The sequence below is a fragment of the Aquarana catesbeiana genome, linkage group LG02 (genome assembly GCF_042186555.1).
Source record: "Aquarana catesbeiana isolate 2022-GZ linkage group LG02, ASM4218655v1, whole genome shotgun sequence".
In the NCBI taxonomy this organism is placed as follows: domain Eukaryota; kingdom Metazoa; phylum Chordata; class Amphibia; order Anura; family Ranidae; genus Aquarana; species Aquarana catesbeiana.
The window spans coordinates 325908108-325931620 of NC_133325.1; the positions used below are offsets into that span (position 1 = coordinate 325908108).

The 23513-nt window shown below is 41.6% G+C and overlaps 1 protein-coding gene across 3 annotated transcripts in view; it reads left to right on the forward strand.

Annotated features, from left to right (window-relative positions):
• Positions 1-23513, forward strand: part of GCC2 (GRIP and coiled-coil domain containing 2) — a 103179-nt gene that overhangs the window by 75578 nt on the left and 4088 nt on the right. For all 3 annotated transcript variants that reach the window (XM_073614798.1, XM_073614799.1, XM_073614800.1), the window contains 5 exons: positions 1887-2049; positions 7104-7204; positions 7294-7371; positions 7588-7725; positions 23299-23420. In XM_073614798.1, the coding sequence (XP_073470899.1) occupies positions 1887-2049; positions 7104-7204; positions 7294-7371; positions 7588-7725; positions 23299-23420 (602 nt within the window). The remainder of the gene's footprint in view (positions 1-1886; positions 2050-7103; positions 7205-7293; positions 7372-7587; positions 7726-23298; positions 23421-23513) is intronic.

Consider the following 23513-nt stretch of genomic DNA (forward strand, 5'->3'; position numbering starts at 1 on the left):
GGTGGGGCTAGGGAAGGAGTGACTGATGCCATTGAGCCGAGGGAAGAGGCCGCGTTGGCAGCTGCTTTGCCAGACAAAGTACCCTGAGCCTGGGTGAGAGAGGATGAGGAGGATGAGGACAGCTTGGTCATCCATTCTACCAAGTCTTCTGCATGTTGTGGCTCAACACGGCCAGCTGCCGAAAAAAGGACAAGCGTGTCCCACGGCCAGAACAACAGCAGTTGTCTTCAGGTAGCTTTAGGTGCACACTGTGCAGAGGGCGCACTACACTAACTTGTAAATACTGCAGCTGCCTGCGGTACTAATAGGATCAGAAGAACATCACCAATTTTCTTCAGGTAGCTTTAGGTGCACACTGTGCAGAGGACGCACTACACTAAATGTAAATACTGTAGCTAATAGGATCAGAAGAACACCAGCAATTTTCTTCAGGTAGCTGTAAATACTGTAAAAATGCCTGCCTGTCAGTAGGAAGAGAATAACAGGAACGGATCTAGCTAAACTGAATAGATAACTGTTTGATAATGATAGGTGCCCAGTGTGTGTGCTTTATAAAAAAAAATTGTCGCTATATACCTTATTTCAGAGCGCCACTCTGCGCTTATGTGACTGGCGCTTTTCTCCCCTCTCGATTTGACAGCTACAACGGAAGGGGCTGGGAATTCCCAACTGACATAATTTGTGAGGAGAGGTGGAGAGAGGCTGCTGGTCACATGAGGGCCATGCGGTGCCCTGAAATAAGGTATAGCTGCTTTTTTTTTTTTTTTTTTTTTTTTTTTTTTTCTTTTCAAAAGCCCACACACTGTGCACCTATCATTATCATAGAGAAGATTGCATGGAAATGCAAAAGTAATCTAAGCAGCTGGAGGGGAAGGCACTGGTAGGATCCGACAGGCAGGGAAGGGATGGGGGTGAGGAGGACAGAGGAGAGCTTTGGATGACGGAGGCACGTAAACTGACCATGGTGCCAGGGCTCAGCAGCCATGATAAACCGTGGTCTGTTTACAGGTAGGAGGGCAGAACCAGGCAGGATCAGCCAGGTATTTTAGGTGATAGAATGGGCCAAATTACATGGCACACGCACTGTGATGTTATGCATGCTTTTTTAGGGTAACAAACGCTTTAGCATTGACTAGAATGTTCGTCACCAAGTGTGAGGTGGTAGCGGCATGTATACAAGGGCAAATACCCTAGTGATTTGGAAATGGTGACATAGTACCATTAGAAAGAGAAGGAATTAAATCTTATGCGGTCAAAGATAAGATGCCTCTAGCACCTTTACATGTTCACTCCACCAGATTGGTTGGGCTTTCCAATATCAAGCAGTCTGTAAGGCCACCACCCAGTCTTCGGTTCATACTTTTTTCAAGTTTTACCAGGTGGATGTCCCGACCTCTGCAGAGGCAGCCTTCGGTTGCGAGGATTCTTCATCTGCACTCTCAGTTGGAACTCTGGCCATTGTTAGTTTTGTTGGGTCTGTTGATACTGTTTTGTTTGCCCGCAACTTTGATTCATTGCTTGGGGATGGCCTAGGGTCTATGAATATCCAGCCTGTGTCTGTGCAAGCCTGTACAAGCCTGTACTGTACAAGTAAGATAAAAGTAACTTTGACTTGCCTGTAACTCCCGTATCTTGGAGTTTAGTACAGGACGCCCTCCTCTCTGTTTCTGTGTTACTTTGCATTGCTTGCTAAGTAGCTAAGGACTCCTGGAGTGGTGAGGGGTTATAGGAGTAGACCCAAGGGGCATGCCCAGCATAGCTTTTGCCAGTGTCCAATCACCTAAAGATAGCAGCCTGTAAACTCTATAAAATTTTCAGGAGGTTATTTCATATTACCAATAAATCTATATCTCCATAGCTTGCAAGTCTCTGTTCTTTTTCCTCAGGATGCTCAGAAGAGTACGTTGATGGATATGGAGATGGCTGATTATGAGCGCTTAGTAAAAGAACTCAACCAAAAACTCACCTATAAAAGCAGTCAGTTGGAGGACTTGGAGCAGGAGATTTCCATCCAAAGGCAGAAACAAGAAACTCTCCAACAAGAAATATGTAAGATCTTTGCCAAACTATATATATATATCTCTATATCTATAGACACACGCTACCTCTGTAGATAGACAGACTTCTCTATATATACAGTTGTGCTCATAAGTTTACATACCCTGGCAGAATTTATGATTTCTTAGCTATCTTTCAGAGAATATGAATGATAACACAAACTTTTCTTTCACTCATGGTTGGTGTTTGGCTGAATCCATTTATTATCAATCAACTGTGTTTACTCTTTTAATCGTAATGGCAACAGAAACTACCCAAGTTACCCTGATCAAAAGTTTACATGCCCCAGTTCTTAATACTGTGTATTGCCCCCCTTTAACATCAATGACAGCTTGAAGTCTTTTGTGGTATTTGTGGATGAGGCTCCTTATCTTCTCAGATAGTAAAGCTGCACATTCCTCTTGGCAAAAAGCCTCCAGTTCCTGGAAATTATTGGGCTGTCTTGCATGAACTGCACGATTGAGATCTCCCCAGAGTGATATTAAGATCAGGAGGCTGAGATGGCCACTCCAGAACCTTCACTTTATTCTGCTGTAGCCAATGATAGGTCGACTTGGCCTTGTGTTTTGGATCATTGTCATGTTGGAATGTCCAAGTATGTCCCATGTGCAGCTTCCTGGCTGATGAATGCAAATGTGCCTCCAGTATTTTTTGATAACATACTGCATTCATCTTGTCAGCAATTTTGACCAAATTTCCTGTGCCTTTTGTAGCTCACACATCCCCAAAACATCAGCGATCCACCTCTGTACCTTTCATCATAGGCCTTGTTGACTCCTCTCCAAATGTAGCGTTTATGGTTGTGGCCAAAAAGCTAAATTTTGGTCTCATCACTCCAAATGACTTTGTGCCAGAAGCTTTGAGGTTTGGCTTATTGTAAGCTGGATACTTTGTGGCATTTGCATAGCAATGGCTTTCTTCTGGTGACTCGACCATGCAGCCCATCTTTCTTCAGAAAGATGTTTTTAAAGAGTCCTGTATTTCACCTAAAGTTATTTGTGGGTTTTTCTTTGCATCCCAAACAATTTTCCTGGCAGTTGTGGCTGAAATTTTAGTTGGTCTACCTGACCGTGGTTTGATTTTAACAGAACCCTTCATTTTCTACTTCTTGATTAGAGTTTGAACACTGCTGATTGGCATTCTGAATTCCTTGGATATCTTTTTATATCCCTTTCCTGTTTTATACAGTTCAACTACCTTTTCCCACAGATCATTTGACAATTATTTTGCTTTCCCCATGACTCAGAATCCAGAAATGTCAGTGCAGCACTGGATGAAAGATGCAAGGGTCTGTCAGGAGTCCAGAAACCCACTGACCTTTTATGCACACACAATAATTACAAGCAAACAGATCACAGGTGAGGATGGTTACCTTTAATAGCCATTCAAACTCCTTTGTATCAACTTGTGTGCATGTTATCAGGCCAAAATCACCAGGGTATGTAAACTTCGGATCAGGGTCATTTGGGTAGTTTCTGTTGCCATTATGATTTAAAAAGAGTAAACACAGTTGAATGATAATAAATGGCTTCAGCCAAACACTAACCATGAGTGAAAAATGTTTTTGTGTTATTCATATTCTCTGAAAAATGGGCAAGAAATCATAAATTCTGCCAGGGTATGTAAACTTATGAGCACAACTGTATATATAGAGAAGTCTGTCCATCTACAGAGGTAGTGTATCTTCTTTATTACGATATCTGTGGTACTGCAATAGCTGTGTGAGTTACATGAGTAAGAATGTAAGGTGATCAAAACCAGTAATCATTTCCAGTGGATCGCTTTATCTCACCTACAAAGTTTTGTGCCAATATTGACTGGTATTTGGAACTGTTCATAATTCCCTCTACTCTGACTAAGGTCCCTGTTCCAGCTGAAGAAAAACAGCCCCAAAGCATGATGCTGCCCCCACCATGCTTCACTGTGGGTATGGTGTTCTTTTGGTGATGTGCAGTGTTGTTTTTGCGGCAAACATATCTTTTAGAATTATGACCAAAAAGTTCAACCTTGGTTTCATCAGACCAGAAAACATTTTCCCACATGCTTTTGGCAGATGTGTTTTTGCAAAATTTAGCTGGATGTGGATGTTTTTGTTGGTAAGAAAAGGCTTCCGTCTTGCCACTCTACCCCATAGCCCAGACATATGAAGAATACAGGAGATTGTTGTCACATGTACCACACAGCCAGTACTTGCCAGATATTCCTGCAGCTCCGTTAATGTTGCTGTAGGCCTCTTGGCAGCCTCCCTGTCCAGTTTTCTTCTTGTCTTTTCATCAATTTTGGAGGGACGTCCAGTTCTTGGTAATGTCACTGTTGTGCCATATTTTCTCCACTTGATGACTGTCTTCACTGTGTTCCATGGTATATCTAATGCCTTGGAAATTCTTTTGTACCCTTCTCCTAATACCTTTTAACAATGAGATCCCTCTGATGCTTTGGAAGCTCTCTGCGGACCATGCCTTTTGCTGTAGGATGCGACTAAGAAAATGTTAGGAAAGACTTACTAGAACAGCTGAACTTTTATTTGGGGTTAATCAGAGGCACTTTAAATGATGGCAGGTGTGTACTGACTCCTATTTAATATGAGTTTGAATGTGATTGCTTAATTCTGAACACAGCTACATCCCCAGTTATAAGAGGGTGTGCACACTTATGCAACCACATTATTTATTATTATTTTTTGAAGTCCCCTTAACTATTTCAGTTTGTTTTTCAATTGAGTTGTACAGTTTAGAGGTCACATTAAGGTCTCATGCACACTAGACGTTTTTGGACGTTCTTACAGCAGCTGTTTTTGGCTTTAGACGTTTTTTTCTACAGTCAATAAACTCTCCATCATGTTATCCTATGTGTCCCTGCGCACACAGGCTGTTATCAGCAGTTTTTGGCTGCAGCGTTTTTTTGGCTTTAAAATAAACTCAAAACTAGTGGGTTCTGAGAGGAGTTTTTCAGCTGTAAAAATGCTCCAACGTCAAAAAATGCTAATAAACTATGAAAAACGCGGCCCACCAGCGTTTTTTTAACGTTTTTGATCCATTGAAAAAAAAAAAAATTCTTAAAAAAAAAAAAAATTCTTAAAAAAAAAAAAACTCTTAAAAAAAAAAAAAAAAAACACACTAAGAAACACTAACGCGGAAAAACATTTAAAAAAGGACGCTTTTGCAAAAACGTTACAAAACTTTGAAAAACTCACGGCAAAGCTACAGGTGTTTTTATAACGTTGTCAAGAATAAATATATGAGGGGTGGTGGCGCTGCCAGTCACCTGAGGAGTGAACCTCCTGGTGACTCACACTTCTCAAGTGAAAGTGCTCTTACTAGGCCAGGCAATGTAATAAGTCAGTATGTGAATATGAAATCGTGTACTTAAAGGTGTTCTCGCCCTATAACCCTGTGCCAATAAATATATATATTGTGTGTGGTGTTCTAGTGAATATTAGGCTACTTTGAGACTGGGGCGGGTGGACATCGGCTTTAAAGCGGCGCTATTTTTAGCGGCGCTATTCGGCAGCTAGCGGGGCAGTTTTAACCCCTGCTAGCGGCCGAAAAAGGGTTAAAACCGCCGGCAAAGCAGCGCTATGCCGGCGGTTTGGCAGCGCTGCCCCATTGTTTTCAATGGGCAGGGGCACTTTAGGAGCGATGTATGCACAGCTCCTAAAGCACTGCAAAGATGGGGCTTGCAGGACTTTTTTTTACCGTCATGCAAGCGCACAGCTCCAGTGTGAAAGCCCTCAGGCTTTCACACTGGAGAGACAGGAGTGGCTCTTTACAGGCGCTATGCAGGCGCTATTTTTAGCGCTGTAGCGCCTGTAAAGTGCCTCAGTGTGAAAGTAGCTTTATGGTCACAGGAGTGTGTATATATTCCAAACACACAGTACCGTGAAAGTAAATGTATAGTATAATACAAAATCCAATATTATAAAAATTCATCACAAAAATCCATCACAAAAAATTTTCCATAAAGAATTCATCAGAAGAAAAAAAAAAAAAAATTATGTGTATGTATGTGTGTGTGTGTGTGTATGTATGTGTATATATATATATATATATATGTGTGTGTGTGTGTGTGTGTGTGTGTACAGTATGTATGTATGTGTGTGTGTGTGTGTATATATATATATATATATATATATATATATATATATATTATTATAGTTCCGTGTGTTTGGTGCAAAAAACAAAATCCCAAGTGACTTGTGCTAATATCCAAGGTGACTTGTACATATGCTTAGCCACAGATGATGCGCAAAAGGTGAAGTGACATCCGTGCTCCCCTTCAGATCCCCATTTACCAGATCCTTGCACCCCTACAGGGGTAAAGCGCATGTAGTGAGTGTGATGGCAATATCTAAAACAATCTCCTCCTCCATGGCACATCAAACCTTGGGGTATCGAGATTCTTATGCCTCTATGAGGGTGAAGCACATGCAATAGGTGTAATTGCAATACTCAGACCAATCACCTCCTCCATGACATACCGTGGGGTATCCTCCTCTGTGGCAAACTGTAAGGTATGCTCATATATAGAAGAGACGGTCAGTCAGAGTGATTCCCAATATGTTAAATTTATTATAAAAGTACACTTAAAAACGCTTGACATAGTCAAGTGTGTATAAAATAGTTGCAATCCAAGAGATCTGGGCCGGCGTGCATTCCACAGACCTGAACTCCACAAACCGGAAGTGATGTGAGTGCGTGCCAAGCTCCAGCTTACGCGTTTTGTCATAGGATATCATCTGAGGCGGTGGTTTTAATAACGTTATTTTAATGTCCAGAGTGCATGAGGCCCCATGGCTCATGCACACTGTACTGAAATGATTGATGTTCTCTTTTTTTTTTTTTTTTTTTTTTTTACAACACAGAAACCTGATATTTTAACTGGGGTGTATAGACTTTTTATATCCACTGTAAATGCAGAGCCTTGTCAAGATTTGAATATTTTTCTTTATAAAAGTATTTTACGTTTGCGTTGCAGTTCATTAAGTGTTATTTTCATATTGCATAAAGCTATATTTAACTCTATTTCATCTCCATTTCTCTGATTAGCAACTTTGCAAACAACAATAGAGCAGCATGAGGAGTGTAGCACTAAGATGAAGCAGCTGCTAGTTAAAACCAAAAAAGAACTGGCAGATTCTAAACAGGCGGTGAGCAACTGCATGCTAATTTATAACCTCTCATTTACTTGGCTGCCTTCTGATCTCCTCACCTTACTGATGTTCACTCTTCATTACAGGAATCTGATCAGTTAATAATTCAGGCCTCCCTAAAAGGGGAACTGGAGGCATGTCAGCAGCATGTGGAAGTTTATAAGGTATGTAAGCTGAGGAAATTACAAATCACGAATACATGTATAAACTATTAATACTTTTAGGGAATGATTTCTATACAGATATTGGTGATATTAGTGGTGTTTAGAAATATTTTAGGTTGTGGTTTTGTGGTCTTTTTTTATTTTTTTGCGATAGGTTTTAATGTATGTAACTTACCTTTTTAATCTAGTTCTTTTTTCATTGCCATATCTGTGTAGATCCAGGTTGCTGAGCTGACATCTGAAAAGCACAAAGTACAAGAGCAACTCAGAGCATTGACAGAACAGCATCAACGTGCGGCAAACTCATACCAACAAAAACTGCTTGCCCTTCAAGAGGAGTGTACTGCGGCAAAGGTATCTAATACATTCCCTCTACACTACAATACAGTATGCAGTGTACAGTAAATCTCCGCTGATATCAGTTTTCACTGGACAACACCAGGGGGAGTCAGGGGTACTCTTTCCTGTAATATTTGTAAAAATAAATTCTGTGTTCCTGGCAGGGAAAAACGCAGTGTCCAGTGTGTAATTAGTCTTGATGGAATATTGTATTGGTTTGTATAGTTTTTGTCTGTCATCCTTGAGATTTTAAGGTTAGCGGACTTTAGAATACTAGCATTACTAGGAGCCAGCTAAAAATAAATTTAGGAGCCAGTTTTTTTGGGTTTTTTTTGTTTTGTTTTTTAACAAAGCTTTATTTTCTATTCAGAGTATAAAATAAGCTATAAATTACTTATACTTGCCCTGCCGGTCCCATGAGGCGGGAAAGTATTTTTTTTGTTTACATACTTTTTTTATTAAAGTATATAAAATATACATTGGTGTGACAAGATACAAAGAGTAACTGTCGCAAGTATAATCTTGAGTCCTAACACCAAACAATTCAGAAGAATACAAAAAAAAAAACCTTCAGAAAACAGGAATCAATAGTTAAACAAAATAGATACCTGAAGGATCAGAAAGATATACCTAGGGTTATTGATCCTATAGCTCATGGTAACTTAGTTCAAGACCGCAGAATATGTCTGAGTTTTCCAAGCATCCCATTTGTGATCAAACAGGTGCATTTTATCCTGTAGAGTATATAAAATACTTTCCATCAGCATAACCCCATCAACCCTATCTAATATTGAGGACAGGGGGACTGTTGGGGATTTCCACTGTAGAACAATAGCCCACAAGGTCGATACACAAATGGAGTGAATTATTCTCTCCTCCCTGCGAAGGACCCCCGGAATAAGAGCTCCGATGAGACACATTGAAATTGTAAGATTTAAGGATGTGCCTGATATCGCTGAGGCTATAGCGGATATTTTATTCCACACAGAGGAGAGATGCCCCCACTCCGAAAATATGTTGATGGTACCCACAAGTGGACATACCCGAAAACAGAGTCTGGCGGTTCCTGGATAGATGGCTTGGAGGTTGGAAGGGGTATAATACCACCTGGTTATTGCCTTAAAGGCGGTTTCTCTAACTGCTAGAGATTTAGTGCATTTATGCAAATTATATCCCAGTCCTCCGGAGTAAATGTGCGCCGCAGTCAACTTCCCATTTGGTACTATTGGAAAAATAAAAAACAATTGCTGCTTTATAGAGATCTGAAGTGAGGCCCTTACCTCTGGGAGAGTCACGGCAGAGCCTTTCAAAAAATGTAATGGGGAGGATGGAGAAAGTCCATAATGTGAAATATAAAAGTGTCTAATTTGCACATAATCTTCTTGGAGCATAATTTTTCTGTGTACATAAAAGTTCAAAAGTAGCGAATGCTCCTCCTATTTGGAGATCCGCTAAAGTAACAAGAGAATTAGTCTGCCACCATGAAACGTTCTCTGGGGAGTCGAAAGCTGGGGCAAATGATGGTTCTTCCAGGAAGGATGAACTTGGAGGTGCAGATGAGATCAGACTGAGTTTAAGGGTTAAAGATTGGGTTGCGATGGTATTAAAGGGGATACGTTTTTTCGGTTAGAGATAGAAGTATAGTATATATAGAATATATGGGAGGTAATAAGGGCAGATGGAGTTGGTTTTGAATCTCACCCAAGGAACATTTGAGTTTGGGATATTCCATTGGGCCATCTGAGAAAAGCGAGCTGCTAGAAAATACAACCAGAGATTAGCTAATCCTAGACCACTGGTAGACTGGGATTTGTATAAAATCTGTCTAGAAAATGTAGGACGTTTATCTTGCCAGATAAATCTATTAACATCTCTTTGTATGTTATCAATAAAGGATTTTGGACTAATGATGGGGAGAGCTCTAAAAAGATGTAAGAGTTTGGGTAACAGATTCATTTTGGCAGCCGTGACTCTCCCTAGGAATAATATCTGATAGGAGCACCAGACTAAACTCCGGAGTCGGGACACACATGGAGAATATATTGCAACAAAAATAGAGGATAACTGTGGCATGATATATATTCCGAGATATGGTATTTTGTCAACTGACCATTGGAAAGGAAAGGATCCTCGGAGTGCTTCACACTAGGCAGTTGGTGTATTAATTGGGAGAGCCATATATTTTGTAATATTGACCGAGAGTCCGGATATAGAGGAAAATTTAGATAGTATAGAGAATAAATTGGGCAGAGAAATTTGGGGATGAGTCAGAAAAAAGCATAACATCACCCGCATACATGCAGAGTTTGGGGGCAAGTAATTTGTGGCTTTTATTTTATTTAATGTATTTAAAAATCAAACAGCTGTCTCATTCAGTTACAATGCTACTGAATGAGCCAGTTTTCCTGCTAGGTAATTTTTAGGGATCTACCGATTATAGGTAGCTGATATTCGCTTTTTTTTAAGTATCTGTTTCGGGCACAAACGTGCCCGATATTGCTTCAAGGGGTTTTACTGGGGTGATGCTTGAAGCTGCAGGCATCACCCTGGTACCGTTCTTTAGAGCAGACGGTCGGCTTTATTTTAATAACAACCGATGCCACTGAGCAGCCGCTCGGCTGTTATAACAAACAGCGGGAGGGGGCGTTCCCCCTCCTGCCGCCTTCTGGCGCTTGCTCAGGCTCTCCCGCGCCACCAGTCGGCACGTCAGCTGGCTGCTGTTGCTTCATTCGGGTCTCAGAGCTAGTATCCCAGAAGTGATGTCATGACATCACTTCCCGGATTGCTGGAATCTTAAAGGTGCCAGTTTTCAAAAATATAAAGTATTCAAAAATGCAGATCTTGATGTTTTGAATACTTTCAAGTGCAGAAGAGGGTTTGGGGTCTTATAGACCCCCGATCCCACCATAAAGAGTACCTGTCACTGCCTATTACTGTCACAAGGGAAGTTTACATTCCTTGTGACAGCAATAACAATTATTTAAAAAAAAAATTGAAAAAAACGATATCTGTCGATCCCTAGATGATATTACCGTAAAGATCTAGGAAACGCAACAATTCAGTAAAAAAAAGACACACTAAAGTTCATTTTAGGCCACAAAAACACAATAAATTACCCCCTTTTTTTTTTTTTTCTTTTTTTTTTGGTAAAATTATTAAAAACGAGGTTGTGCCAAGTAAACAGAATACCCAACATGGCAAACCTTAAATTTGCGTGCACCTGCGAAATGGCGACGAACTTCCGTACCCTTTACTTTCTATAGGCAACGCTTTAAAAGCCCTCTATAGGTAATCCGTTTAGCATTACGAAGGGGTCTAGGGCTAGAAATGCTTGCTCTCATTCCTTTGTGTGCGGCGATATGTAACCTGTGTACCGCAATAGAATTTTTCAGGCATAGATGCCCCACCACGTGCATTTACAGTTGTATGTGCGGGGGATCTGTCAACGAGGACCCGGAAGTGACATCATACACTTTTGGGTCAGGAACAAGATGGCTAATGTGGAAAAATGACCTGCCCGGCGCCTGGAACTGCATGTCCCGGGTGTCAGCTGATACACATTGTGCATCCCTGCCACAGTGAATGGGCCTTACAAAAGCCAAGGATGCTATTTCTAGTCATCATGGCGACCTGGCACATGGAATTTGTCTGATCAAACCCAAGACCTATAATTATTCATCATAAGATTTACAGTTAAACAAACTGTAGTTACAACTGAAAAGCCTCAAAGCTGTCTTTGGTCAGTGAAACCTCTCTAGAAAACAATATGAATTTATCCTGTTCATTGATGATTTTTATGAATCGCCTTCATATGGTAATTTTAGCTAGAAAATGCATTAGCAATGATTTTCTTGTATTTGTTAGATCAGTATGCCAGAAATATCCACTGGCAAATATTATATATAATTAATAATCTTAACCATACAGTACAGGACTTGTATTCATAGAACATAGGTTATTTGCAGGCAACCTTCAAGTGATGGGACACTGACAAAAAACATGTTAGGGCCGCCCCGAATGCGCTCAGTCTTTGGAGAATTTTTTTTTCTTTCTAACATTTTGAATTCTACAGACATTTCTATCAAGAACAGGCTGCTTATTTCCTTAGACTATTTAGCAGTTTCCAGATCAGTAACTTGGGATGTTATACCTTGGGGGACCATACCTGCACGCCACTGTGTGAGGCCTGCTTGTAATGTTTCCCTCGGGCACTGGGTCCTGCATTAATTTTTCACCTTAGTATGCAATGCACTATATGTAGTTAGGTTCAGGGTGCCATACCGGTCCAAGAACATGGTCCATACCTGTGGTTCGATAAGAAGAGCAGAACCACTCTGAGTGCAGTATGTATTAAAACACTATTTAAGGAGTTCAAATAAACTCACATGTAGGCAGTATTAAACTGGCGTGTGTTGTATCCTTTTGCTCCCTTGATGTTCGGCTGGGCAGCGATGGTGTGTCAGTCCCCGGCCGCTCCAGTGGTTTCTGCAGCTCCGAGGCTGGATGATGTCAGCACATCCAGCTTTGATGGACAGGGGCGTGGTTGAGCAGCTCGCATTTGGAGCATACGTGCTCCTTCGTCAGGCATGTGATCCTACTGTGTACGGCCGTATCACATGCCTGATGAAGGAGCAATTGTTCTCCGAACGCGAGCTGCTCAGCCACAGCCTTTGTCCATCAGTGCTAGCTGTGCTGACATCATCCAGCCTCAAGAAAGTCACTGGAGGAAAAGTGCTTTTACCCCACAAGAAAAAGCCTAATGTCTCCTACTATTCCTACTGCTACAACCACTACTCGGTGAAAATACAATCTCTGTATTTGCGGACAATACTAAGCTAAGCAGGGCATTATCTTCTCCGCAGGATGTGGAAACCTTGCAAGAATATCTGGACAAATTAATGGGGTGGGCAACTACATGGCAAATGAGGTTTAATGTGGAAAAATGTAAAATTAATGCATTTGGGTGGCAAATATATGAATGCAATCTTCTCACTAGGGAGAGAACCTCTGGGGGAATCTAGGATGGAAAAGGATCTGGGGGTCCTAGTAGATGACAGACTCAGCAATGGCATGCAATGCCAAGCTGCTGCTAACAAAGCAAACAGAATATTGGCATGCATTAAAAAGGAGATTAACTCAAGAGATAAAGCAATGATTATCCCACTCTACAAGACTCTGGTCCGGCCTCACCTGGAGTATGCTGTCCAGTTCTGGGCACCAGTTCTCAGGAAGGATGTACCGGAAATGGAGCGAGTACAGAGAAGGGCAACAAAGCTAATAAAGGGAATGGAGGATATTGGTTATGAAGAAAGGTTGTGAGCACTGAACTTATTTTCTCTGGAGAAGAGACGCTTGAGTGACCCCACAATAGGGATAAAAAACTTTTCCGCGTAAGGGAGTTAAATAAGACACGTGGCCACTCATTAAAATTAGAAGAAATTAGATTTAACCTTAAACTGCATAGAGGATTCTTTATTGTAAAAAAGTGGCAAGGATGTGGAATTCCCTTCCACAGGCGCTGGTTTCAGCTGGGAGCATCGATAGTTTCAAAAAATTAGATAAGCACCTGAATGGACACAACATACAGGGATATATAGAGTAAAACTGACATATAATCACACACATAGGTTGGACTTGTGTCTCTTTTCAACCTCACCTACTATGTAACATTGGACCCTTCCTCTGTAGGGTCACCCAGCTAGTGACCTACATAAGCGATCAAATGGACACCAGAACTCAAGCTGTCCTAATAGAAATAAATGTGATACTCACCTGGAGGGAAATTCACATTCTGTCCCTCTCTGCCATCAACATCCCTGGCATGGATAATTGGCATGCAGCCTGCCAACACCTAGATCCAATAGAGTCATCTCTGCACCCCAAGATCTTTCAGGATATCTGTTAACAGTGGGGGATCCCAGATGTAGACGTTCTGAACTTTAGTTTCAACAACAAGCTGAACAAATTCCTTGCCAGGATCAGGGATCCTATGATCATCGCAATAGATGCTTTATGATTCCTTGGTCTCCATTTAGGCTGATCTATGCCGTCTTTCTGTTTAAAGATAGTTTCTCAACTACTTTGCAAGATAAAGGTGAACAGGGTTTTGGTGATCCTTCATCACACCAGATTGGCCTAGAAGGATGTTTGGTGCACAGACATACGCCACCCTGCTTCAGTCATGACTTTACTGACATGGCTTTTGAAACCCAGGTCTTGAAGTATAGGGGTATCTCTGACTCTGTTATCCTCACCAAGTGTAAGGACAGACAGCTGAGTCCCAGGGAATACTCTGTTGTACCTATTGTGGCCTTTCCTCCAATTGTTCATGACCAGCATTTAGCCTTGTGTACCCTCAAGGGATAGGTTTCTGCCTTATCCATCCTCTTCCAAAAACCTCTCACGTTGCAATCTTTAATCAAGACTTTCCTTCAGGGAGTTGTTTACAAAAATCCCCCAACCCCCTTTGTTGCAGGTTACAAGCCCCTTGGAATGTAACCTGGAACTCTATGGACTTCAGAGACCTCCTTTTGTCGTTTTCCGGTTAGAGGCATTGTCTTGAGTGACCTCATGTGTAAGGTTGCCTTCCTTCTGGCTATTACATCAGTTAGGTGTGTTTCTAGGCTAGCGGACCATTCCTGCAAAGAGCCTTTTCTTGTACCACACAAGGTACTCTCCCCTTTCCACTTCAACAAGGATATCATTCTCTCTTAGCTCCGTGGTGATCCAAAACACGCCAAGGAAATTTCCTTACACTGCGTTGATGTTCTCAGGGCTGTCGTGGACTCCTGGCAGCCACAATTTCTATTTGCAATACTGAGTCTTTTTTTGTCTTACCTCTAGGCTCTTCTAGATTAAATTTTCATGCTCCACCATTCTCAGATGGATCACGCAAATCATTACCAGGGATTGCGCCCTTAAGGAAAAGGCTCCTCTTTTCCCTATCAGAGCTCATACCAACAGGTCTGTTGATGTGTCTTGGGCTTTTCAGTATTGGGCATCTGTATCTCAGATTTGCAAGGCTGCCACCTTTGTCCTCTGTTCACATGTTCTCCAACATGTACCAGGCAAATGTTTAGGCCTCAGCTAATGCAAACTTTGGCCGCAAGGTGCTTCAGGCTGTCATCAAATTGGTCCCCGGGTTGCCTAAGGCTGGCCATAGACCGTTCGAAGTTCCTGCTGAACCGGCCAAGATTCGAAACTGTGTGTGGGCAGGCTGTGAATGTACCAAATCGATCGATCAACTTGGGTACAACGAGCCTGCCAGATTCACTTGCGATTTATCATTAGCGGCTATAGCAGCAAAAATCACTGTCTTCTCTCCCCCCGCCAGGAGCAGACAATTGCTCGGCAGGAGGAATTCCCCTTTCAGCACTGTCTGTGTTGATGGGCGAATCATGCAAATTTCTCTCCCCGCAACCCATGGTCCAATCACAGCCATCATGTAATGTAAACGGAGAACCTTTGCCAGGCAATCATCTCTCCTTCTCCTCACATGGAGCCTATCGGTGATGAGAAGGAGAGCGGATCTGTGCTGCGAGCCGGTGATCAGTGTGTTTGAGCTGTTTTTTACAGCTTTTTACACACTGATCACCCAGCTAGTGTCCCCAAAACAGTGTCTGGTCAGTGTCCCCACACAGAAAAACATCTGGCGCACATCTGTCCCGGTGATCATCTGGCGCACATCTGTCCTGGTGATCATCTGGCGCACATCTGTCCCAGTGATCATCTGGCCCACATCTGTTCCCGGTGATCATCTGGCGCACACCTGTTCCCAGTGATCAACATCTGCACACATCTGTCCCAGTAATCTGTCAACATGGCTAAAAATTATTTAGAGGTGAGGCGGCTTTTCATATACTCCAGAGTATGTCAGACGAAAGTAGCAGGGAACTCTCTCCATCTCTGAGTCAGTAGAAAGCAGTGGCTCTGAAATGGAAACTGAGGGAGACCGAATCCTAACAAAGAAGCCCAGGAGCCTTCAGAAATGTGATGGGTAGTCAGGAAATGTGTCATTTATGCCTTTAGAATGCCTGATGTGCTACTTGAATGTTGGGTCTCTGTATGTGGCCAGGCTGTGAAAATGTCTCACACATGTGATATTGCTATACTCAGGAGAAGTAGCAGAATGTAATTTTTGCTATGTGTGCTTTGTGTTAAAAAAAAAAAAAAAAAGTTTTTATTTTCTTTCCACATTTTCCAAAAACTTGTGGAAAAAAGGACATGTTCAAAAGACTCATTATGTCTCATAGAAAAAACATTGGGGTGTTTTGCTCTACAAAATTGGGTCATTTTGTGGGTAATTCCACTGTCCTGGTGCTCCAGGACCTTCATAAATGTGATAGGTCGTCGGGAAACGAAATGTGTAATTTATGCTCCTAGAACACCTGATGGTGCTCCCTGCTTGTTGGGCCTCTGTATGTGGCCAGGTTGTGTAAAAGTCTCACACATGTGGTATCGCCATACTCAGGAGGAGTAGCCGAAAATATTTTGGGATGTAATTGCAAGTTTATCTATGGCATGTGTGAGAAATAACTTGTTAATACGACAATTTTGTAGAGATAAAAAAATCTTAATTTTCAAAACAATTGTGGGCAAAAATTTGCAACTTCAAAAAACTCACTATGCCTCTTACTTGGACTGTCATCTTTACAAAAAGGGGTCATTTGGGGAGTATTTGTACTGTCCTGACATTTTAGTACCTCAATAAAGAAGATCAGCCGTCAGTACTTCAGGATTGATCAATTAGCAGTGATATGTAGCAAAGCTTGTAGGTACTATAACTTTCACACAAACTAATTATCATACACTTGGTGGTACAAGACCTATCCGCCCTTGACCTCCGAGCCCTACTCTGGGGACATGGGCAACACTTACATTTACTCTCCTCTACTTCCCCATTGACAACCGCGGCCCTTTACCTTTGGTACAAAAAAGGCATGCTATCGTTATTGTCCTCAGATCTCTCACCCCTCACTTCTCTGTTTGACCACCCAGCATTGCCTCAAGGCAGGGGTTCCAACACAATAGGCCCCTACTCCCGCTCCACCTGGCCTGTGGCAAGCACATTTGTGGGCCCCTCCTCCGGCACACCCGTTGTACCAAATGACCAGGGCAACTGGCTCACAGCCCTTCGCATATCCTCCTTTTGATCTGACCTTTTCGCCTCTTCCCAAATTCACAGGCCCTTGACGGGATATGAACAGCTGTGCTCTCTTTCAGAAACACCCAGACACCTGCTCTCTACCACGTACACGTTACAACACAATAGGAACTTCACTTGCTAGATTGGCAAAAGTCATATTACTTTATGCATAAATCTTTAATATCTTCTTACACCCAGGAGAAAAACTTCAAACCTCTCTCCCGATGGTACAGGGGCTCTCAATCTCTCCACAAAATATTCCCATCTGTACCTCCATCGTGCTGGAGATGCGGGTCAGCAGATGGAAGCTATTTACATATCTGGTGGAACTGTCAGTCCATTGAGCCCCTCTGGTCACAGGTCTTTGCCATATACAGCAGCCTATGTGATGGACCCCTGCAGCCTTCCCCAGAGATAGCTCTACTATCCATGCTCCCTGGCTCCATAGCCTCCCAGAAATGCACCTTACTGTGCTTCTTCCTATCAGCCACCAGACAGTTTATCCCTCTATTCTGGAAAACTACCACTAGTCCCCCTCTGGCCTTATGGGTCTCCATAGTCAATGACATCATGCGCATGGAGGAGATGTTAGCCCTTGATAATGACACCTTTGACAAATTTAAGATCCTATGGCTCATCTGGATTGACTACTCCTGGCTCGGACTCCCTGAAAACTTTATTGACGCCTCAGGGTCAACCCGGACACACAGCCTGACCACATCACCACACCTTTACCCCTGTCCTTTCTTTCCCTCCCTCTTCTCCCCTCTACTTTTTTTTTTCTCCCTTCTCTCTTCCTACATCTATAACCTCTCACCCCAAAGTCAGATGCTATACCCCTCAACTATATTAGCCCTTGGTATTCCTTGAATAGGTTATTACTGTCTGCTCTGGGTAGGTGACGGGATGTTGGTGCTCTCTGATTAGTACTGGTTCATATTGTATACTGAAATGTGACATATTTTATATTAACCTATGGTATTGACATCTGAATGCTACTTATGTTACCCTATTCTGTTCACAACAATAAAAATATATATTTGACTCTATTATACCCTTATCAGGATTTTTTTTTTTTTTACCAAAGACATTGTGTTGCCAAGCTTGATGGAAGATGGGTTCAGGAAATTACACGAATAATGCATGAACTCAATAAAAAAGATTGTTTTAAGGAAGAGCATGTTTTATGGTTTGTTGAAAACTTTATGTGAGACATTGGAGTAGTTTGAAGTAGCACTGGAGAAAATTATTTAAAGGAGAGTCAGTCTGGGTTATATACTTATTATACACCTATTCACTAATGTGATTTATTCATTAATAAATCTGCGTACATGTGACAAATTTTACCTCAAAATCATTTTTCCTTGAACATGCTCACATATTTACAGTCTGATCTGAAACTCCCTTTGGCCCTTGCGTTTAAATATATATTGATATTTCCAATCTAAACAATGCATTCAATATATACCCTATTAGACAGGCTGTTGCACTACATTGTTTTTGGTAAATATAAATGTTTGTGTACAATCAGATAGTAACATGTAGCCAATGTAAAAGTCAGACTGTTTATACAGTATGTTCACACTCCTGTTTCCTAAAGCCCAGCTCCAGGAAACTTGAAAATGATCCCTTGCAGTGGGGCTGCATTTGCACTGCAAGGGTTAATTATTGATTTAATCTAGGGTAGAATAAAATCTGTTTTACTTATGTGATCAGCCGCTCCTGTGGCGCTGTCCCACACTTCAGCAGTGGACTGTCCCTTGACGTCCTCATGTTCAGTGCATGGCTATGGAGTGTACATTGGTTTTCATAATGTCAGGACCTTAGACCACTGGAACATTGTGGCGCAGTCCAGCAGCATGGAGGATCGAGTAAGTAAATCTACTTTTAACAAGTCCCCTGGACCTAAATGAGCAATTAACCCTTGTTGCAGTCCGGTCATAGCCTCACTGCAGAGGATGATTCTCAAGCTTCCCAGAGCTGGGCTTTAATATTTGGAGGGGCGTCATTTACAAAAAAATTGCCAGCCCTTAGTAATGTTTGTCTCATTGATGGATATACAGAATTGCATCTGTGAGAGTTGTATTATAGCTCAGGCTGAATGAACAGCTCTTGTGCTTGCAGATCTGATTTTTGGATGTTTATTTATCTCTGGGAATTTCATTCTCTGCCTTTTTGTAACCTTTTATGTTAAGAATGAAGCATGCTTGTGCTCTGCTTAAGCATTTTTTCCACTGCAGACAGGATCTGTTCCCTATTGACCTCGTGCATCCTGTTGTAGCCCTCTGAGCCAGAGATGCTTCCCATCCTGCACTCCAGTATATTGTATTACAACTTTAACAAGGCATCAGCGTTCACCATCATAAAATACATTAACATAGAATATGTTTTCCTTCTTGCAACTAATCAAGATAAATGCATGCTCTGCGTGCTTTGGATAACACTTGTTTTAGAGACCCAAACGCAGGAGAAATAGGCAGATCTGAACATATTGGATCTTGCTTTCAATATATTAGATAAAAGTTCTTATAGATCTATTAGGCTTTCAATAATCAGATACATTTAAATTAATGATATATGTCGATAATTGTCCGGTGTTTTCCTCAAAACAGAAATGCTGGACTAATCAATTAAATAATAATATTGAAAAATTTTATTGTTGACATGTATTGTACTGTCAGGAATGTGTTTATGCGGGATTTCAGAGTTACTGCTAGACTTAGCATGGTGTACAAGGAGAATAGATCATGAGAAATATCATAATTTTTATATACCGGTTACATAAAAGTCTAGTTTCCCATGTGTCCTCTTTCTGGACTAAGTGTCGTTTCACACCAGCGCGCTCTGTGAGATTGCATGTGATTCGCACTGCAGTGCAAATCATATGCGATGTCCATGTGATGCGATGCGATGTCAGCCATACAGATAGTATGGCTGACATCGTATCCCATTCGGACCAAACTCGCACAGGACCCTTTTTTTTGTTCCGCACCATATTCGGATCACATAGGTGTTCACACCCATGCGATCCGATTCATGTCCGAACTGTCAGTTCGCTGTGCTATATGCGAGCTGAAATGAGGGTGTCATTAACCAATTACAGACCGGAACATTTTCCCCCTTAACCACTTCCAGACCACCTCACGCAGATATACTGAGGCAGAAGGGCACGTACAGGCAGATTAACGTACCTGTACATTGATCTTTAAGAGGCGGCTTGCGGGCGCGAGCGCCGGGACTCCGTGATCACGGGTCCCGTGGACCCGATGTCCGCGAGGATTTCCCCCGGATCGTCTCACAGTAAGGAAGAACGGAGAGGTGCTAATGTAAACAAGCATCTCTCCGTTCTTCCTAATGACACTGTCACTGATCACAGCTCCCTGTAATCGGGAGTGGTGATCAGGGACGTGTCACACACAGCCCATCCCCCCTACAGTTAGAATCACTCCCTAGGACACACTTAACTCCTACAGCGCCACCTAGTGGTTAACCCCTTCACTGCCAGTGGCATTTTTACAGTAATCAATGCAATTCTTTAGCATTGATTGCTGTATTAATGCCAATGGTCCCAAAAATGTGTCAAAATTGTCCGATGTGTCCGCCATAATGTCGCAGCCACAATAAAAATCGCTGATCGCCACCATTACTAGTAAAAAAAAATTATCAATAAAAATGCCATAAAACTATCCCCTATTTTGTAGACGCTATAACTTTTGCGCAAACCAATCAATAAACGCTTATTGCAGGTTTTTTGGGGTTTTTTTTTAACCAAAAATATGTAGAAGAATACGTATCGGCCTAAACTGAGGGAAAAAAAAATTTTATATATATTTTTTGGGGATATCTTTTATAGCAAAAAGTAAAAAATTTCAAAATTGACGCTATTTTTTTGTTTATAGCGCAAAAAATAAAAACCGCAGAGGTGATCAAATACCACCAAAAGAAAGCTCTATTTGTGGGGAAAAAAGGACGTCAATTTTGTTTGGGAGCCACGTCACACGACCGCGCAGTTGTCAGTTAAAGCGACGCAGTGCCGAATCGCAAATGCAATCGCAACGACGATGTACCCAAACAAAATTGACGTCCTTTTTTTCCCACAAATAGAGCTTTCTTTTGGTGGTATTTGATCACTTCTGCTGTTTTTATTTTTTGCACTATAAACAAAAAAAAACTATTAGTTTTTGCTATAATAAATATCTAGAAAAAATTTTTTTTAAAAATCTTCATCAGTTTAGGCCGATATATATTCTTCTACATATTTTTGGTAAAAAAATTGCAATATTGATTGGTTTGCGCAAAAGTTATAGCATCTACAAAATAGGGGATAGATTTATGGCATTTTTATTTATTTTTTACTAGTAATGGTGACAATCTGCGATTTTTAGCAGGACTGTGGCATTACGGCGGACAGATTGGACACTTGACACTTTTTTGGGACCATTGACATTTATACATCGATCAGTGCTATAAAAACTAGGGGGAGATCAAGGGGTTAAATGTGTTTCCTCATGTGTGTTTCTAACTTTGGGGGCATGGGACGGACTGGAGGAGGAGAGAGATCGTTGTTCCTAATTACTTGGAACAGATCTGTTGCTCATCCCCTGCCAGGGGGATCTGTCTGTTTACATTGGCAGATCCCCGTTCTGGCTCTCGTGGCCGGAGGACATCGTGGCCACCAGCCACACCCATCGGTGTCCCCACCAAGCAACAGGCGCGCGCGCCCCTGCTAACACCCTCAAGGGTGCCGACTTGCACCTATGGCGATTTGCAGGAACGAGACGACCTGCCGCAGTATAATGACGGCGGCTGGTCGGCAAGTGGTTAACATTGTATTGACACTCTCAGCAGTTCGCATATGGCAGTGTGAACTGCTTTGTGAGTCAGGTGCGATGCGGGAATCTGCAGTAGATTCACAGGGTTCCCACATCGCACAAGTGTGAACCGAGCCTAAAGTACGAAAGCGTACTATAGCCATATTTCTTAAAGCAGTATTAAACTAAAAATACAAAATAATATGTTGCAGCTTACCAATCATTCGATGCGTTGGCTGCATTAGTTTTCCTTTTTTAGTTTTTTTTCCCTCTGTTTTTTTCTGGCAATCTGACCATTAACATGGAGTACCCCCACTCTGACTCCTTCATCCAGAGTGGGGGCACTCTAATACTTTTGTATTAGAGTGCCCCCACTCTGGATGAAGGAGTACAGGGACACCTTTGGACAGCAGCAAAGTTGACTACATAAAAGCTGATTATTGTAGGCACCCCTGTCGGTGGTCAGTGTTTTTTTTTTTTTTTTTTTTTTTTTCCAGCCCTGTAAGTTGAAATCATAACAGGCTTGCTGACTCAGAGGATGAAAATAAATGAAAGAAAATGAATGCAGGCACCACATATAAGAAATGATAAGCTGCAATATCTTAAATGATTACTTTTGGGTTTAATACAGCTTTCATAAATGCCTATCTGTTCTCTGCACTGCTATGAAGTAAAATTGATGCATTTAGGCATGGCAAGCTGAAGCACCTCCATAATTATGCATGTTTAAATATCAGATGAAAATGTTGCAGTTATAGCCCTGTAGTCATAGCGGTTGCTCCTTTTGTAATTTATTTATTTTATTTATTTCAGGTACTTATATAGCCTGAGACTCGACTGATCACACATCATATTAAGGGGTCGATCCCGGCCCCTTACTACGTGATCAGCTGTCAGCCAATGACGGCTGATCACGTGATGTAAACAGAAGCTCTGTAATCTGTGTTTTTTTTTTTTTTTTCCTCGCGCTGTCAGCGTGAGGGGGAAAAAAAAAGCAGATCACCAGCTTCTGTCAGAGGCACATCGGTCCCTCACACAGAAAGCCGCGACTGCATTTTCTGTGCCCACCAGTGTCAGCTGCCAGTACCCACCAGTGCTGCCAATCAATGCCCATCAGTGCCACAGATCAGTGCTACCTATCAGTGTCACCTACCAGTGCCCATCAATGCCACCCATCCGTGCAGCCTCATCAGCGCCCATCTGTGAAGGAGAAAAATTACCTGTTTTCAACATTTTATAACAAACTATGAAACAGTGTTTTTTTTTTTTTTTTTTTCAAAATTTTTGGCTTTTTTGTTTTATTTAGCAAAAAATAAAAAACCCAGCAGCACTTAAATACCACCAAAAGAAAGCTCTATCTGTGTGAAAAAAAAATGATAAAAATTTCATTTGGGTAAACTATAGCATTACCGTGCAATTGTCATTCAAAGAGTAACCGCGCTGAAAGCTGAAAATTGGTCTGGGCAGGAAGGGGGTTTAAGTGCCCAGTAAGCAAGTGGTTAAATGAGCATTGAACAATAATGGCAGTATAAGTTTGTAATGAATTTTTCAGTATAGCTACTAAAAAAAAAAACATTTAAATATAATAGTGCGATGTGAACTATACAGTAACATGTCTCTTTTATGATGCAGGCAGAGCAAGCTGCAGTAACTGCTGAATTTGAAAGCTACAAAGTTCGTGTTCATAATGTGTTAAAGCAACAGAAAAATAAGTCTGCATCTCAAGCAGAACATGAGGTCTTCAGGCAGGAAAGGTAACAAACTTAAATATAAATTAATTGCAATTTATTTATGCTCTAAGGCAGCCATTGTCAACCAGTGTTCCTCCAGAGATTGCTTAGGGTTGC